Consider the following 19,921-nt stretch of genomic DNA (forward strand, 5'->3'; position numbering starts at 1 on the left):
TTAGGAGTGTGTCTATGGGAATGTTTGACCATTCTTCCAGAAGCACATTTGTGAGGTCAGTCACTGGACGAGAAGGCCTGGCTTGCAGTCTCCGCTCTACTACAGCCCAAAGGTGTTTTATCGGGTTGAGGTCATCGATCATCATCCATGTCTTTATGGACCTAATTTCTGTACTGGTGCGCATTCATGTTGCAACAGGAAGGGGCCATCCCCAAACTGTTCCCAGAAAGTTGGGAGCATGAAATTGTAGAAAATGTCTTGGTATGCTGATGCCTTAAGAGTTCCCTTCACTGGAACTAAGGGGCCAAGCCCAACCCATGAAAAACAACCACCCCACACCATAATCCCCCCCTTCGCCAAATGATTTTGATCAGTGCACAAAGCAAGGTCCATAAAGACATGGATGAGTGAGTTTGGGGTGGAGGAACTTGACTGGCCTGCACAGAGTACTGACCTCAACCCAATAGAACACCTTTGGGATGAATTTGATACTGCAAACTAGGCCTTCTTGTTTACATTAGTTGCTGACTGCACAAATGCTCTTCTGGAAGAATAGTCAAACATTCACGCCATAGACACGCTCCTAAACTTGTACAGCCTTCCCAGAAGATTTGAAGATGTTATAGCTGCAAAGAGTGGACCAACTCAATATTGAACCCTACATATTAAGACTGGGATGCCATTAAAGTTCATGTGTGAGTAAAGGCAGGCATCCCAATACTTTTGGTTATACAGTGTATGTGTTATTAAAGCAGTCCTGTGGCTATTTAGAAAAGGAAAATAAGGGATGCATGAAAAGAAATAATATTTAGCTTCCCAGCTGCTCAGTTGGGCTGGAGTTGCCATCATACAAAAATGTATTCCAATTGTTCAATGTCGTCTATCTCATTACCAGGTATCACTTGGGTTCAGTCCTGAAGAAGTCCTACCAGGATCAGATGTGTCTGTCAAGGTTCAGGCTGCTCCTGGCTCCCTCTGTGGTCTCAGGGTGGTGGATAAGAGCGTGGTGCTGATGAAACCAGAAAAGGAGCTGACTGCCGACAAAGTGAGTAACGCATTCAAGAAGCACCAAACAGTCATCGTTTGCTGCTTAACCACTACAGATCCGCGCTATTGCCAAATGACGGCATTAGCGCGGACCTACATTTCCGGGACTACGTCTATTGACGTCGTCCCGGTTACGAGCGGCCTGCGCGCCCCCTGAGGGGCGCGCGCGGCGCGCTCTGTGATCGGCGAGTCTGTGAGACTCGCCTGATCACCGATCCGTGTAAGGGGTCGATCCCGACCCCTTATCACGTGATCAGCTGTCAGCCAATGACAGCTGATCATGTGCTAGAACGGAGCCGGTAATCGGCTATTATTCCTCCTCGCGCTGACAGCGCGAGGAGAGAAAAAAAAAGCCGATCACCGGCGGCCGTGATCGGGACATCAGTCCCGATCACGGCCATCAATACAAGGGACCACCTGCCACCTGCCTGTGCCCACCTGCCTCCCGCAGTGCCATCCTGAAGTAAAATAAAAGCAAAAGTAAGTGCCCCCCGTCAGTGCCCCCCGTCAGTGCCCATAGTGCCCACAGTGCCACCCACAGTGCCACTCACAGTGCCACCCACAGTGCCACCCCACAGTGCCACCCACAGTGCCACCCACAGTGCCACCCAATCTGCCTCAAAGGTGCTGCACCCCAGTGCCGCCCATCAGTGCCCAGCAGTGCCGCCCATCTGTGCCCAGCAGTGCCGCCCATCAGTGCCCAGCAGTGCCACCTATCAGAGCCACCTATCAGTGCCACCTATCAGTGCCCATCAGTCCCATCTATCTGTGGTACCTATCAGTGCCCATCCGTGCCACCCATCCGTGCCACTTATCCGTGCCACCCATCCGTGCCATCTTATCTGTGCCCATCTTTGCCCATCAGTGCCGCCTTATCTGTGCCCATCGGTGCCGCCTTATCTGTGCCTATTAGTGCCGCCTTAACTATGCCTATCAGTGCCCACCGGTGCAGCCTATCAGTGCCCACCAATGCAGCCCATCAGTGCCCACCAATGCAGCCCATCAGTGCCCACCAATGCAGCCTATCAGTGCCGCCTAATCAGCGCACTTCAATGAAGGAGAAAAATGACCCGTTTGCAAAATTTTATAACAAACTATTAAAACATGATTTTTTTTTTTTTTTTTTTGCATCTTTTTTTGTTTGTTTAGCAAAAAATAAAACTCCGAGCTGTAACTAAATACCACCAAAAGAAAGCTCTATTTGTGGGAAAAAAATGATAAAAATTTCATTTGGGTACAGTGTTGTATGACCGAGTAATTGTCACTCAAAGTGCATCAGCGCTGAAAGCTGAAAATTGGTCTGGGACTGAGGGAGGTTTAAGTGCCCAGTAAGCAAGTGGTTAATCAGCACTTGTAGATTCCATTGGCATTGTACAAGTACTACCTTGAGGACTAGAACACAATGGAATTCATGGTGACTGCAAAATCCTCAATGCCCTTAGTAGAGCGGCACAGTGGTGTAGTGGTTAGCACTCTGGCCTAGCAGTAAGAAGGATCGCTGGTTTGAATCCCAACCATGACACTACCTGCCTGGAGTTTGCATGTTCTCCCTGTGCCTGCGTGGGTTTCCTCCCACATATCAAAGACATGCAGGTAGGTTAGTTGGCTTCTGTCCAAAATTGGCCCTAGGATATGAATGGGGGCCTTGGATTGTGGGCTCTGTGAGGGTAGGGACTGATGTGAGTGTGCAATGTACAGGGATAGGGACAATTGTAGACACTCACTCAGGTTGAACTGGATGAAACTAGAGAGACATTTCTAGAGTTGATACATTCCATAAATCAAAATAAGTAAAAGAGTTACAATGTTTGTAAAAGACCAAATAAGAAACAGACAATCTGAAAAAAAAAGATTTGTCACTATAGTAGATCATATCATTCCATAGAAATCGTTGTAAAGGCTAGTTTTACATTTTCCTGGTTTGTCATGGGCATCAGGTGTGCACAAGGTGTGTGGGGGGGGGGGGGGGGTGCCAGGTGTGTCCTGGCATCCCCCCCCTCTTTTTATAAGTGCTCACACCCCCTCTGTTCTCAGCTGCATAAGAGCTGGGGGAGGAGAAACAGCCCCACACTGAACTTCCCACTGAATGGCTGTTTGGGGTGGGGGGATGCCAGGACAAATCTGATCATTGAAGGAGAGCAGACTGAGTTCCCAGCTGGTGACATAGTTACATAGTTAGATAGTTACATAGAAGATGAGGTTGAAAAAAGACACAAGTCCATCCAGTCCAACCTTTGCATGTGATTATATGTCAGTATTACATTGTATATCCCTGTATGTTGTGGTCATTCAGGTGCTTATCTAATCGTTTTTTGAAATTATTGATGCTCCCTGCTGAGACCACTGCTTGTGGAAGGGAATTCCACATCCTTACTGTTCTTACAGTAAAGAACCCTCTACGTAGTTTAAGGTTAAACCACTTTTCTGCTAATTTTAGTGAATGGCCACGTGTCTTATTAAATTTCCTTACGTGGAAATGTTTTTTCCCTATTGTGGGGTCACCAGTACGGTATTTATAAATTGAAATCATATCCCCTCTCAAGCGTCTCTTCTCCAGAGAGAATACGTTCAGTGCTCGTAACCTTTTCTCATAACTAATATCCTCCAGACCCTTTATTAGCTTTGTTGCTCTTCTGTGTACTCGCTCAATTTCTAGTACATGCTTTCTGAGGACCGGTGCCCAGAACTGGATAGTATACTCCAGGTGCAGCCAGACCAGAGTCTTGTAGAGCGGGAGAATTATCGTTTTATCTCTGGAGTCAATCCCCTTTTTAATGACATTATTCTGTATGCTTTGCTTTCAGCAGCTTGGCATTGCATGCCATTGCTGAGCCTATCATCTACTAGGACCCCCCGGGTCCTTTAGCATCCTAGATTCCCCCAGAGGTTCTCCACCCATTGTATAGATTACATTCATATTTTTTCCACCCAAATGCATCATTTTAAATTTTTCCACATTAAACCTCATTTGCCATGTAGTTGCCCACCCCATTAATTTGTTCAGATCTTCTTTCAAGGTTTCCACATCCTGCGGAGGAGTATTTGCCCTCCCCCTTAGCTTAGTATCGTTTGCAAATACAGAGATTGAACTGTTTATGCCATCCTTCAGGTCATTCATGTACAAATTAAATAGGATTGGTCCCAGGACAGAACCCTGGGGGACCCCACTACCCACCCCTGACCATTCCGAGTACTCCCCATTTATCACCACCCTCTGAACTTGTCCCTGTACTAACCCTATGGTCCATGCTAACTGATCTTACTTTGTAAAGTAAATGTTTATGGTGAACTGTGTCAATTGCTTTGGCAAAGTCCAGATACACCACCTCTATGGGCCTTCTTTTAGCTAGCTGGCAACTCACCTCCTCATAGAAGGTTAATAGATTGGTTTGGGAAGAACCATTCTTCATGAATCCATGCTGATTACTGCTAATGATACCGTTCTCATTTCTAAAATATCATATATAGTCCCTTATCACCCCCTACAAAAGCTTGCATACTATTGATGTTAGGCTAACTGGTCTGTAATTCCCAGGGATGGATTTTGGTCATTTTTTTAAATATTGGTGCTACATTGGCTTTTCTCCAATCAGCTGGTACTAAACAATAGACTATTTGTGGAAATCAGGAACAATAGTCTGGTAATTATAGTGAAGAGACATCCTTGAGCCAATGAAAGTACATCTAAGACAATGAAAAATGACAATAACAGGAACAGCCCAGAGACAAGGAGAACATGCAAAAAAAAGCATCTGGTAGTGTTCATTACATTTTTCCTGCTGCTTTTTAACCACTTCCCGACCAGCGCACGACGATGTACGTCGACAGCATGTCACGGGCAGGCATATTGGCGTACATGTACGTCCAATATTCGTTGCCGCCGTGCCATCGGGAGCACCAGCACTGGTCGGGACCCCCGTGAGTCCGGTCGCGGGACCCGCGGACTCGATCGCCGCGGGCATCCCCGCGATCGTCTCACGGAGCGGCCGAATGGAGGAAATGCTGTATAAACAACATTTTCCCATTCTGCCTAGCAACTAGTGACGCTGATCTCTGCTCCATGTGATTGGAGCAGAGATCAGTGTACACTAAATGAAAGCCCAACCCCCCCCACAGTTAGTAACACACCCCTAGGAACACTTAACCCCTACACTGCCACCCACTGGTTAACCCTTTCACTGCCAGTGTCATTTACACAGGAATCACTGCATTTATATAGCAGTGATTACTGTATAAATGACAATGGTCCCAAAAATGTGTCAAAAATGTCCGATGGGTCCCCGACAATGTCACAGTCACAATAAAAATCGCAGATCGCCGCCATTACTAGTAAAAAAAAAAATAATAAAAAATTATTAATAAAAATGCTATAAAACTATCCCTATTTTGTAAACGCTATAACTTTTGCGCAAACCAATCAATAATCGCTTATTGCGATTTTTTTTACCAAAAATATGTAGAAGAAAACGTATCTGCCTAAATTGAGGGAAAAAAATGTTTTTTTATATATTTTTGGGGGATATTTATTATAACAAAAAGTAAAAAATAATGCGTTTTTTTCAAAATTGTCGCTCTATTTTTGTTTATAGCGCAAAAAATAAAAACCGCAGGGGTGATCAAATACCACCAAAAGAAAGCTCTATTTGTGGGAAAAAAAGGACGTCAATTTTGTTTGGGAGCCACGTCGCACGACCGCGCAATTGTCAGTTAAAGCGACACAGTGCCGAATCGCAAAAAGTGGTCTGGTCTTTGACCAGCAAATTGGTCCGGTCTGAAAGTGGTTAAAGCTCTTCGATCCTGTGCACCTGTAATCCCCCTATACTTATGTAAAAAAAAAAATAATAATAATAATAACCAAGTCTCATGTCACAGCAAATATAACGATATTGCAATATCACTTGGCTTGCGCATAAGGCAGTGTTCATTTATTTAACTTGTTTTTAATTTTCTAAGGTTTATGATCTATTTCCATATTGGGAATCTGAACTTTATGACTATCGGATTCGGGAAGAAGACCATTCTTGTGGATTCCCTGAATTTCGACCACCTCCATTTATCCCAAGGCCAGGACCTATCTTTCGCCCTTGGTTCCGTGAGAGAGATCGTGATGTGAGCTACATATTTCAGGTACATTGGACCGTCCAGTACCCCGTTTTGGTGCTTTCGTCAGTATACAGCTTCCTCAAGTATGGACATAGGGACCAGATATTATAGTGGACCATAAAAGACTAGCCGACAATAGCTTGTATGAGAACTGGAACTGTTTCTTGAAAACGTACACAGAATTTATAGTACTCCAGGTCAGGTGAGGCCGATCACCTTATTGTATGCAAAGGAACCAACCAACATATACTATATTACTATATGTTAATGCACATCTAGCAACTAATAGCTGACAGTGATATAATTAGACATGTGCAGAACGAAAACATTTGTTTTGTTTCATTTCAATTCGTTTTTTACATAAATTTGTATAGTTAAATTCAATTTGTTTTCGGAATTCAAATTCAAATCGTTTTGCAAATCAATTTTGAATAATTTTCAAATCAATTTTGAATAGTTTTTGGAATTCTAATAATTTTCCATTTTCCAAAGAGAGTAAAATAGAATAGAATATAATGGAATAGAATAGAACAACAATAATAAAATAGACATAATATCACCATCTTCTGAAATTCAAAAAGAATAGAATAGAAAAAAATATAATTAAAACAACTATAGAATAAAATAGAAATAATGTAACCAGTTCCCAAAATTCTAATAAAATCAATTCAAACTTGAAAAAATAGAAAGAATATAACCATTTTCCTATTCTAATCTATTCTTTTCTATTCTATTCAAATTCAAATTGATTGTATTTGAATTTTGGGAAATGGTTATATTCTTTCTATTCTATTCTATTTTTTCTAATTATATTATTTTTCTTTTTGTTCTATTCTATTCAAATTTATTCTATTTGCATTTCGGAAGATGGTTTATATTCTTTCTATTCTATTCTGTTGTTTTTTTTCTATACTGTTCTGTTATTTTCCAATCTAATATTTTTTATTCTATTCAAATTCAAATTGATTCTATTTGAATTTTGGAAAATGGTTATATTCTTTCTATTCTATTGTTTTTTGAATTCTATTATTTTCTCTCCTATTATAGCCTATTCTATTCTATTTTTTTCTATTCTATGCTGTTCTTTGCCTATGTATTCAAATGTATTCTATTTGAAATTAGAATTTCAGAAGATGGTTATATTCTATTCTTTTTTTTAATTCTATTTTATTTGTTTCTATTCTATTCTGTTCTTTGATCTTCTATTTTTTTTTCTGTTTTACTATATTATATTATTTTCTATTGTTATTTTTTTTATATATTATATTCTTTTTCTATTGTATTCCTTATTTTCTATTCTATTTTATTCTCTTTGGAAATTGGAAAACTTTTCAAATTCCTAATTAAATTGAATCTATTCGAATTTGAATTTCATCCGGATTTTTTTTTCTGCTATTTCGGATTCATTTAAAATGTGGCACTATTGTAATTCGGAAATTCGAATACATCTGAATTTTTGAAAACAGAAAATTGTCTGAATTTCAATTTGGAATGGAACAAACTACACATGCCTAAATATAATTAACTTGAGCTAATTAACTGTCACTTAAACCAGCCTAGGCGGCTCAGTGCCCACCCAGAAAATGTTGTGATTAATCAGACAGAAAAGTAGGAATCAGTTAACAATGGGACTCCAACCTAGGAGGCATACAATGGGAGAGACACACATTTGTGTATTTTTTCCATTAGACAAGTCATTAGCGGGACAAATCTGACTCCTGACTTTGATTGCTAATTGGCGCTTTACTCCAAGCTGTGATCAGTTGTCTCTGGAGAACACAGTGATAACAGAGCACGCTGCACGATCACGGGAGGATCACATTGTAGTCATTAAAGGCTCTGCAGCATGTGAGGTAGTACTATCAATACTATTTTGGGGGCCCACTGGGCTTAGTAAATCTGCCACTACTACCACTCATGGGATAGGAACCCAACATTCTCTGCAAGTGTAATTTAGCTGATGCGGGTACTCTTACAAAAATATACCAAAACCTCCCCAGCTCTCATCACACCAACAGAGCCCCCCAAACTTTCAGCACAGCCTCCCCAGCTCTCATCACACCAACAGAGCCTCCCCATTTTTTTTTTAGCACAGCCTCCCTAGCTTTCATCACACCAACAGGGCCATACCCCCAATCTTTCAGCACAGCCTCCCCAGATCTCATCACACCAACAGAGCCCCCCAATCTTTCAGCAAGGCCTCCCCAGCTCTCATCACACCAACAGAGCCCCCCTGTCTTTCAGCACAGCCTCTCCAGCTCTCATCACACCAACAGAGCCCCCCAATCTTTCAGCACAGCCTCCCCAGCTCTCATCACACCAACAGAGCCCCCCAATCTTTCTGCACAGCCTTCCCAGCTCTCATGACACCAACAGAGCCCCCCAATCTTTCAGCACAGCCTCCCCAGCTCTCATCACGCCACCAGAGCCCCCCCCAATCTTTCAGCATAGCCTCCCCAGCTCTCATCACACTAACATCCCCCCCAATCTTCCAGCACAGCCTCCCCAGCTCTCATCACACCAACAGAGCCCCCCAATCTTTCAGCACAGCCTCCCCAGCTCTCATCACACCAACAGAGCTCCCCCAATCTTTCAGTGCAACCTCTCCAGCTCCCATAACACCAACAGAGCCTCCCAGTCTTTCAGCACAGCCTCCCCAGCTCTCATCACAGCAACAGAGCCCCCAATATTTCAGCACGGCCTCCCCAGCTCTCATCACACAACCAGAGCCCCCCCAATATTCCAGCACAGCCTCCTCAGCTCTCATCACTTCAACAGAGCCCCCCAATCTTTCAGAACAGCCTCCCCAGCTCTCATCATACTAACAGAGCTCCCAATCTTTCAGCACTGCCTCCCCAGCTGTCATCACACCAACAGAGCCCCCACCCCCAATCTTTCAGCACAGCCTCTCCAGCTCTCATCACACCAACAGAGCCCCCCAATCTTTCAGCACAGCCTCCCCAGCTCTCATCACACCAACAGAGCCCCCCAATCTTTCTGCACAGCCTTCCCAGCTCTCATGACACCAACAGAGCCCCCCAATCTTTCAGCACAGCCTCCCCAGCTCTCATCACGCCACCAGAGCCCCCCCAATCTTTCAGCATAGCCTCCCCAGCTCTCATCACACTAACATCCCCCCCAATCTTCCAGCACAGCCTCCCCAGCTCTCATCACACTAACAGAGCCCCCCAATCTTTCAGCACAGCCTCCCCAGCTCTCATCACACCAACAGAGCTCCCCCAATCTTTCAGTGCAACCTCTCCAGCTCCCATAACACCAACAGAGCCTCCCAGTCTTTCAGCACAGCCTCCCCAGCTCTCATCACAGCAACAGAGCCCCCAATATTTCAGCACGGCCTCCCCAGCTCTCATCACACAACCAGAGCCCCCCCAATATTCCAGCACAGCCTCCTCAGCTCTCATCACTTCAACAGAGCCCCCCAATCTTTCAGAACAGCCTCCCCAGCTCTCATCATACTAACAGAGCTCCCAATCTTTCAGCACTGCCTCCCCAGCTGTCATCACACCAACAGAGCCCCCCCCCCCAATCTTTCAGCACAGCCTCCCCAGCTCTCATCACACCACCAGAGCCCCCCCCCCCAGTCTTTCAGCACAGCCTCCCCAGCTCCCATCACACCAACAGAGCCCCCAATCTTTCAGCACAGCCTCCCCAGCTCCCATCACACCAACAGAGCCCCCAATCTTTCAGCACAGCCTCCCCAGCTCCCATCACACCAACAGAGCCCCCAATCTTTCAGCACAGCCTCCCCAGCTCCCATCACACCAACAGAGCCCCCAATCTTTCAGCACAGCCTCCCCAGCTTTCATCATACCACCACAGCTCCTTCCAACTCTACCAAAACACTGTTCCTAACTGTTATCACCCCGCCAGAGCCCCTCTATTGTGTCTGCACAGCCTCATTAGTTTTTATTATACCACCAGAGCCTCTTCATTTTTTCAAACAGCTTCTTCCCAGCCCTCAGCATTCCACAAGTTTCTCTGACCCCCACTCACACCAAAGCCCTCCACCCTGCTAAGGAAGCCCCCCATCTCAACACTACCCCCTTCACTCTCAACATTCTTGCAGCTCCCCTGCTCTCTGTTCTCTCCACTCTGCCAGCACAGCACCCCAATCCATAGCAACCCAAAACCTCCTCTCTGTCACCGCTGCCTGCACCCCCCCCCCCAACACACACGCACACTTTTTGGCAGTCCTCACCTTTCTGATTGTGGAACATGCACACTCTTGACATGATGAAAAGGACATGTTATAAAGCCCCAAATAACGATGGCTTATACTTGGACTTTGACTCTTGGAAGGAATATATTAGTAAGTATGATGAGCTGTCATTACATGTTCCTTTTTCTGTGCATGGTTACACCAGGGATCACTGCTGGTTCTTGACACACTCTAAATAAAAATATACATTTAAATTCAACTTGTATATAACATTGAACATTTTAGTGTGTCCAGCACCATTACATTTGCTTTTTTTGTGATATCAAAAAAGCATAGTGACACACTGAGATTAATATTCTAAAAGAGCGAAGAATGTTCACTTTAAATTGTCACAATGTTCAAGGTGAATTTCCAGCAAGCTTAGTAAATGGTGAGGCTCGTGTAACATTTGCTTTGCAACAAATACCCAATGATGTGCAAGAAAAAGTGATTTGAGAATGGGGATGAGCTGAACACCCTCCGGTTCGGTTCATACCATAACCTACAAGCGGACCGAAAATTCGTATGAATTAAAGTCATTAAAGTCTAAGGGACTCAAGCGTTCAAAATAATAAGTGCTAATTTTAAAGGCTAATATGCAAGTTATTGTCCTAAAAAGAGTTTGGGGACCCGGTTCCTGCCCCAGGAGACATGTATCAATGCAAAAAAAAGTTTTAAAAACTGATGTTTTTTCGGGAGCACTGATTTTAATGACGCTTAAAGTGAAAAAAGTGAAATATTCCTTTAAATATCATGCCTGGGGGGTGTCTATAGTAAGCTTGTGAAGTGGGACGTGTTTCCCGTGTTTAGAATAGTCCCTGCACAAAATGACATTTCTAACGGAAAAAAAGTCATTTAAAACTGCTTGCAGTTTTAATGTAATGTATGGTCTGGGACAGATTTTCAGGAGAACCCTGCGCCAAAATGAAGAAAAAAATGGCATAGGCCCCCCAAAATCCATACCAGTCCCTTATCCGAGCACACAACCTGGCAAGCCGCAGGAAAAGTGGGGAGACGAGAGCGCCCCCCCTGAACCATACCTCCCACATGCCCTCAACATGGGGTGGGTGCTTTGGGGTACCCCCCAAATCACCTTGTCCCCATGTTGATGGAAAAAAGGGCCTCATCCCCACAACCCTTGTCCCATGGTTGTGGGGGTCTGCGGGCGGGGGGCTTATTGAAATCTGAAAGCCCCTTTTAATAAGGGGACCCCCAGATCCCAGTCCTCCCCCCTGTTTCAATTGGTAACGGGGTATAAGTTCCTTTACCATTTTACAAAAAAAAGTGTCAAAATGGTAAAAAAGACAAGAGACAGCTTGGGACAAGTCCTTTATTAAAAAATAAAAAAACAAAAATGTCCCACAATGTCCATTCATCTTCTTCTATTAAAAAAAAAGCCACAACCAACCCGCCTCCATGGGAGGCTCCCGCCGACTGACGTGTCTTCGCAGTGACAGCTCTTATATAACTGAGGGCAGGGCCACCCGGTGATGTAACCAGGTGACCCTGCCCCCTCTGAAGCCATAGGGACTTCCCCATGGCTTCCCCGTGGCATCAGAGGGGGCGGGGCCACCCAATGATGTAAATGGGTGACCCCGCCTGCTCTGATGCCATGGGGAAGCCATAGAGAAGTAGCCCCGCACTCAGTTATATAAGAGCTGTCACATTTTTTGGGTCATCGGGAGGCATGATAGAAGAAGATGAATGGACATCATGGGACATTTTTGTTTTTTTATATTTTAATAAAAGCCTTGTTCCAAGCTGTCGCTTGTCTTTTTACCACTTTGACAATTTTTTTGTGAAATGGTAGGGGGACTTGTACCCCGTTACCAATTCACATGGGAGGGGGGGATCTGGGGGTTAAAGGGGGCTTCCAGATTCCGATAAGCCCCCCCACAGACCCCCACAACCACCGGGTAAGGGTTGTGGGGGTAAGGCCCTTGTCCCCATATTGGGCTACCCCAAAGCCCCCCATGTTGAGGGCATGTGGCCTGGTACAGTTCAAGAGGGGGGTGCTCTCACGTTGTTATGGATTTTTTTTTTATTTGGCACAGGGTTCCCCTTAATTTCCATATCAGCCCCGAAGGGCCTGGTATGGATTTTAGGAGGAGCCCCCTTTTTTAATATTTTGTTCAGGGTTCCCCTTAATATTCATACCAGACCCAAAGGGCCTGGTAATGGACTGGGGGGGATCCCATGCTTTTTTTTCAATTACTTTTATCTATATTGCCGAGACGCGACAATTCATTACAGCCGCAATCAGTTTTAACCACTTGGGATCCGCGCTATTGCCGAATGACGGCATTAGCGCGGACCTAGATTGCCGGGACTACGTCTATTGACGTAGTCCCGGTTACGAGCGGCCTGCGCGCCCCCTGAGGGGCGCGCGCGGCGCGCTCTGTGATCGGCGAGTCCGTGAGACTCGCCTGATCACCGATCCGTGTAAGGGGTCGATCCCGACCCCTTATCACGTGATCAGCTGTCAGCCAATGACAGCTGATCATGTGATAAAACGGAGCCGGTAATCGGCTAGTATTCCTCCTCGCGCTGACAGCGCGAGGAGAAAAAAAAAAAGCCGATCGCCGGCGGCCGTGTTCGGGACATCAGTCCCGATCACGGCCAGCAATTCAAGCGGACACCTGCCCCCTGCCAGTGCCCACCTGCCACCCGCAGTGCCATCCTGAAATAAAGTAAGTGCCCCCCTGTCAGTGCCACCCAGCAGTGCCCATAGTGCCCACAGTGCCACCCAGCAGTGCCCACAGTGCCACCCAGCAGTGCCCACAGTGCCACCCACAGTGCCACCCACAGTGCCACCCAAAATCTGCCTCAAAGGTGCTGCACCCCAGTGCCGCCCATCAGTGCCCAGCAGTGCCGACCATCAGTGCCCAGCAGTGCCGCCCATCAGTGCCCAGCAGTGCCACCTATCAGAGCCACCTATCAGTGCCACCTATCAGTGCCCATCAGTCCCATCTATCTGTGGTACCTATCAGTGCCCATCCGTGCCACCCATCCGTGCCACTTATCCGTGCCACCCATCCGTGCCATCTTATCTGTGCCCATCTTTGCCCATCAGTGCCGCCTTATCTGTGCCCATCGGTGCCGCCTTATCTGTGCCTATTAGTGCCGCCTTAACTATGCCTATCAGTGCCCACCAGTGCAGCCTATCAGTGCCCACCAATGCAGCCCATCAGTGCCCACCAATGCAGCCCATCAGTGCCCACCAATGCAGCCTATCAGTGCCGCCTAATCAGCGCACTTCAATGAAGGAGAAAAATGACCCGTTTGCAAAATTTTATAACAAACTATTAAAACATGATTTTTTTTTTTTTTGCATCTTTTTTTGTTTGTTTAGCAAAAAATAAAACTCCGAGCTGTAACTAAATACCACCAAAAGAAAGCTCTATTTGTGGGAAAAAAATGATAAAAATTTCATTTGGGTACAGTGTTGTATGACCGCGTAATTGTCACTCAAAGTGCATCAGCGCTGAAAGCTGAAAATTGGTCTGGGACTGAGGGGGGTTTAAGTGCCCAGTAAGCAAGTGGTTAAATGACAATTTTTCCTTTAGAAATTCCATTTTGCTCCGGAACTGTTCTAAACATGGGAAAAATGTGCCACTTTACAGGCATACTATAGACACCCCCCAGGCCCAATATTTAAAGGAATATTTCATTTTTATTGTTTCACTTTAAGCATTAAAAAAAATCACTGCTCCCAAAAAAACAGATGTTTTAAAAAAGCAAAACATTTTTTTTTTTTTTTTTAACTTTTAAAGGGGTTTTATTGTAATATATCGCAGTAACAAATATATGACATCAACAATTTGTACATAAGTTGTAGGGAGATATTGAATAGATAAGCAAATAGTGCCCAAATACATTGAAATACATGGGTTTCTAGCACAAAGGAACATGGGCCTGGTGCCCGTCTGCTGTATACTACGCATTCTGCATAGTTAGGTCCGGTAGATCCGGAGGCATCCCCCCCCCCCCTGACACCCCAATGGGCTGTGTCCAGTGGGGACGCAATGCCGAAGTACAGTGAAAAGGTAAGATAGAGTGTGAGTGGAACTTAGTCCCATAATGTGAAAAAAAAAAGAAGAAAAGAAAAAAAAGAGATAACTGAGTCAAGTAGTCAGAGCTTCGGGAGAATCACAGCTAACTTACATATGATATATAAGAAATAGTACATTAAACCAGTGACTTTCACTGCCGGCTCCATCTGGTCTGGGTGTGATGCACAACGAGGTTACGCAAGCTTAACACAGCTTGGGTGTGTTAACCAGGAGGACCCCTGTTTGTTGAATCTAGGTTCTGTCATGTTTATTCTGGAGAAAAGATATTCCATGCGGCAATGAACATTAAGGGTATTTATAAGCTCAGTAAGTGTTGGAGAGAGGGGATTTTTCCACGCACGAGCTATGAGCAGGCGTGCTGAGATTAGTATGTGGTGTACTACAGGTAAACTAGTGGAGGGCCAATATTGGGAATCCAGACCAAAAAGAGCCATTCGTGAGGTCAGCTGTTGGGGAGAGTTGGTCAAAGTCTGGACCAGAGAGGAGACTTGAAGCCAAAAGGACACGATAACCGGGCAGCTCCACCAGATGTGGAACATGTCTCCGGTGGAATTGCAATTCCTCCAACATTTTGGAGAGTGAGTGGGGAAGATGGTTGCTAACTTGTGCGGTGTATAATACCACTTATGAAACAATTTCGTGACCGTTTCCCAATGCGTTACATTTTTGGAGATGACTAGTGGGGTGCGTAGTACGCGATGCCAATCTTCCAGGGGGAAAGAGCAATGCAACTTGGATTCCCAATAGATCATGTTCGAAGGTTTCGAGGACGTGGTATGCCTGGAGAGAAGTTTGTAAATGAAAGATATGCCCTTTGAGACATTAAGGGGACTGTTGTAAAAATTTAGAAGTTCCTTGGAGGTGGGTTCTGGAGATGTCAAGCTTTGAGAGACGATGTGTCTGAGCCTGAGGTATATGTAAAAGTCTTTATGCGAGAGATTAAATTCCGATGTCAGTTGTTGAAAACTCTATAGATCTACACCAAGAAACAGGGCTCCAATGGTTTTGATTCCGGCTTCATGCCAGTGCTTGATCGGGAGATCCGGAGAGAGAAGTTGTAGCGCTAGTAAGGGAAGATTTTTCAGTGCGTCTCTATGAATGCCCCGGTGATCTTGGCGTATCCATTGTGCTAGACAGGCATGTACTGTGGGAAAGATGGACCGTGTGATAGTGAGGGACAGCCAGATCATAGCTAGGGTTAGTTGTGGCTCAGCCGAGAGAGTTGCTGCTTCTATTTGGTGCCACCTTGTGTTTGGGTCCTGCGACCACAGTTGCTTCTCTTGGTCTAGAATGACGGCCTTGTAGTACTTTTTAACGTCTGGTGATCACATCCCTCCTAAGGCAGAGGGAGTGCATAGGACGGAGGATTTCAAGCGGGGTTTACATCCTGCCCATATGAATCTAAGGTACGCTGTAATTTAGATAGGTCTGCTGAAAGAATTGGAAGCGGGAGAGTCCGAAAGAAATAAAGCACATGTGGGAGGAGAAACATTTTGGTTAGGGCTATCCTACCAACCCATGAGGCTTTTAAGGAGGTCATATTCGAGGTTAAGTTGTTCAATTTCGCAAACAAGGAAGCAAGGTTATTTCGTAACAATGCAGAAGAGGGGGAGACTAGTTGAATGCCCAAATATTGCAAAGAGGAACCGGGGGCCCAGGAGAAGGGCGATATTTTGGCAATTTCTGCTTGAAGCGCTAGAGAAATCTCAATGCCAAGCATGGCAGATTTCGAGTGGTTCAATTTGTACATTGATGCTTCGCTAAAATTAGGGAGAACTTCAGTCAGGACAGGTAAGGACTTTACTGGGTCAGAGATAGCTATGATGACATCGTCCGCATATAGACCTATCTTATGACAGGTTTCTTTCACATTGATACCAGAAATATGAGGGTGTTTTAAACCAATTGATTGCGCCAATGGCTCCATGACTAGGGCAAAAATCAAGGGTGAGAGTGGGCAACCCTGGCGAGTGCCGTTAGTGATTCTAAAGGGGTTGGAAAGAATGCCCGAAGTGCGGATCCTCGCAGTAGGTGAGGTATAAAGGCCTAGGATAGCTCGTAAGAAGTTGCCCTCTATGCCGAATTTCTTTAGAACTGCCTCGAGGTATCCCCAATGGACTCTGTCGAACGCCTTCTCTGCATCTAGCGAAATCAACAGAGAAGGCGTTCGACCCTGTTCTGCCCAGTGGATAAGATCTACAAACCTACGGGTACCATCGGAGGCCTGGCGTCGGGGAATGAATCCCACCTGGTCCGGGTGTATGAGGAGTGTCATGTGTTGTGAAAGTCGGGTGGGCAGAAGTTTGGCATACATTTTCAGGTCGGTGTTAAGTAGCGAAATAGCGCGGTAGTTAGCCGGGTCATGCGGGGCCTTCCCTGGTTTGTGGATAGTGGAGATGGTCGCTTCTAAAGATTCTGTGGGGATCTCCCCGGTGGCTAACATGTGATTAAAGGAGTTACATAAATGCGGGGTTAGTGCATCAATGAATGTCTTGTAATATTCGTTTCCAAAACCGTCTGGTCCCAGGGCTTTATGTAGAGGAAGGCCTTTAATTGCATTTTTAATTTCCAGGAGAGAGAAAGGTAAGGCTAAGTCAGCAGCTTGAGAAGGGGACAAGGAGGGGAGGGCTACGTTAGAGATAAATGTCTGGATAGTCGCCTCTGTGGGCTGCGTCTCAGTCGTGGAGTCTTTTTTTTTTTTTTAAATTGTATTTTTATTAGTTTTCAAATCAAATACAAAGTATTCGAGCATTAAAGTAAACAATAGACAGGTATGAAAGTAGAACATAGCACAAACAGTGGCTACAAAAGACAGAGAATAGCGTCCACATATGCAGGCACAAGGGTGAACTGCATAACCAAATCATGTAGAAAGATCAATAAACAGTTTACTAAAACCAAAATGTTGTTTGACAAAAGGCCGTAGGGCAAACAGAGGCATAGAAACATAACATTTACATGGTCATCATGGTAAGTCTCAGGGGAGGGGGGGGGGTAGTTTACCAGGATTGGTACATAAAGAAGAGGTAAATATGAGGGGGGGATGAGAAGAAATGACAGAAAGGGGTAGTTACATCTGGTAGCTATAATCATAAAGGAAGCACAGGTAAGAGAGCCCCATAACTCGACCGATCCCAGGGCCCCCATACCTTATCAAATTGGGGGATCAAGTCATGCACCGAGGCTGTCAGGTATTCCATTCTCCGAATATCGGACACCAATTGAAGAAATCTAGGCCAAGGGGGCGTTCCACCCGACAGCCAGCACAGTGGGATAAGCCTCTTAGCTGCCAATAGAATATAGGAGATCAACCTATTTGTAAGTCGTGGAGTCTTTTAAGTTATACAGTTGTTGATAAAATTCGCCGAAGCAATTGGCTATGTCTTTGGGATTAGTCAATCTGTTGCCTTTAGAATCTATTAGGTGGGAGATTGTGGATTGGACTGTCCTGTGTTTGTATTGTTGGGCCAGAGCTTTCCCTGATTTATTACCTTGAGAGTACCAGGTTAGCTTAAGTTTTCGCAAATAAAACTCATGTTTGTTCTGAAGGTAAGTACTCAGTTCTGACCTCAGTTTACTGAGTTCTGCATGAGTAGAGGCAGAGGGCGAATTCATATTACTCTTCTCTAGAGACTTTATTCTATCTAGAAGGGCGTTAAGGGTCGCTGAGCGCTTTTTCTTCTCCTGAGCCCCCAGTTTTAGTAAAATCCCTCGTAGGACCGCTTTATGTGCGTTCCAGCATGTGGTGGGATTGGGGACAGATTGTTGGTTTAGAGCGAAGTAATCCTCTATGGCAATTTTGACCTGTTCCCTAATGTCCTTAGTGCTGATCAGGTTAGGGTTCAGACGCCAAATTGTGAATGGGGTGGTAGGTGGGGAGAGATTGAGAACCATAGAGATGGGGGCATGATCAGACCATGATATTACGCCAATATTAGTGGACGCAACTGCTTGTAGTAGCACTTTGGATGTCAGGAACAGGTCAATCCTGGAATATGATCTCTGGGCGTTAGAGTAGAACATATAGTCTCTCTCAGTACCATGTTGACACCTCCAAGGGTCATAGAATTCTTCCAGGTGTAGAAAGGAGGAGAGGGTGGAGGACCTTCTCCTTTGGGGGGTTGAGGAGTCAAGTGCGTGAACCCGCACCGCATTGAAATCCCCGCATAAAATGATTTGATCTTACGGATAGTGTTGTATTTTGGCAAGAATGCACTTAAGAAAGGGCTTTTGGTGAGTGTTAGGAGCATAAATGTTAACAATTACCAAGGGCTTGTTATTAAAACAAGTGGCCAGAATTAGGAACCTTCCTTCGGGATCTTGCTCTACATTGGAAACCGTGAGCGCCACCGTGGAGCGCACTGCTATCAGTACTCCTCTAACTTTTTTGTCTGTGTGGGAATGATAGATATGAGGGTATCGTTTATTAGTACATTGTGGAGGGTTCCGGGAGGATAGATGGGTCTCCTGTACGCATAGGATATCAGATCGGGAAGACGCTGCTTCCCTCCATAAGAGGGACCGCTTGAAAGGACTATTTAGTCCCTTAACATTAAGGGATGTGATTGTAAGGGACATGAACTGCTAAGGTCAGTTGTCAAGATGGTACTGAGGTTGACGGACCTTTACAAAAAGAAACAAACAGTAGCTCTGTATACAGAGAACGAACACAAAATCGCTGACTTTGAGTATTGTAACAAAAACACAAAAAATAAGGAGAACAAGAACAATAATGCAGTATATAAAACAAACAGTGTTGAAGCTTCTATATCGCTGACCGGGAGATATAGAGGCGTAAACCACGTACTCAGACAGTCCCTGCAGGAACAAAAAGTGGCTTAAAACGTGGTGTAATGGTGAGTTGGGAGTACAGGTATGGGTAATGCCGTGTGCGTGGCACACAGTGGCAGTTCGGCGTGGGGGGTTCAAGAGAGATAAAGCAGTCATCCACTTTTACCTGTGAAGTTAAGCACCTGTTAAGAAGGGGGGTGACCAGGAGGGAGGCCCCCTAGTCCTCGGAGAGTCATGATTTAATTTTTGTAGACCATTTAGAAGGGATCTTGGTGGTTCTAGTATTCAGAGGCAGAGCCGGGGGTATGTGAGGGGAGATGCCCCAATTATGTAGCTGTTTGAATCCATCTTTGGGAGTCAGAAATGCGACTTGCTGTTGCTGGTAGTTTACAAGAAGCTTGGTGGGAAATCCCCATTTGTATGCGATTTTATGCTCTATGAGTATCGCAGTAATTTGTGAGAAGGCCCTGTGTGCCTGTAAGGTGGCGGCTGAAATATCATTATACAGTTGAATTTTAGCAAAGGGTTCAGGAAGGTTGCGTATGGTTCTCGCCGCCCTCATAATCTGCTCCTTAATATTAAAGAAGTGTATCCTAGCCAGGATATCTCTGGGTATTGAATCGGGCAGGTGCTGCGGTTTATGGATTCTATGTGCTCTATCAATGAGGAGATCCTGCGGTGTAAGGGC

General features: G+C 45.2%; 1 protein-coding gene across 2 annotated transcripts in view; it reads left to right on the top strand.

The window, feature by feature from the left end:
* The window catches only part of LOC143930918 (alpha-2-macroglobulin-like), a 177,152-nt gene that overhangs the window by 52,600 nt on the left and 104,631 nt on the right, over nucleotides 1-19,921 (top strand). For both annotated transcript variants that reach the window (XM_077455604.1, XM_077455605.1), the window contains exons 15-16: nucleotides 896-1,045; nucleotides 6,001-6,174. In XM_077455604.1, coding sequence (XP_077311730.1) covers nucleotides 896-1,045; nucleotides 6,001-6,174 — 324 coding nt within the window. The remainder of the gene's footprint in view (nucleotides 1-895; nucleotides 1,046-6,000; nucleotides 6,175-19,921) is intronic.

This window comes from Lithobates pipiens, unplaced genomic scaffold (genome assembly GCF_037356315.1).
Source record: "Lithobates pipiens isolate NorthernLeopardFrog02 unplaced genomic scaffold, aLitPip1_a1.2 Scaffold_25, whole genome shotgun sequence".
Lineage (NCBI taxonomy): Eukaryota > Metazoa > Chordata > Amphibia > Anura > Ranidae > Lithobates > Lithobates pipiens.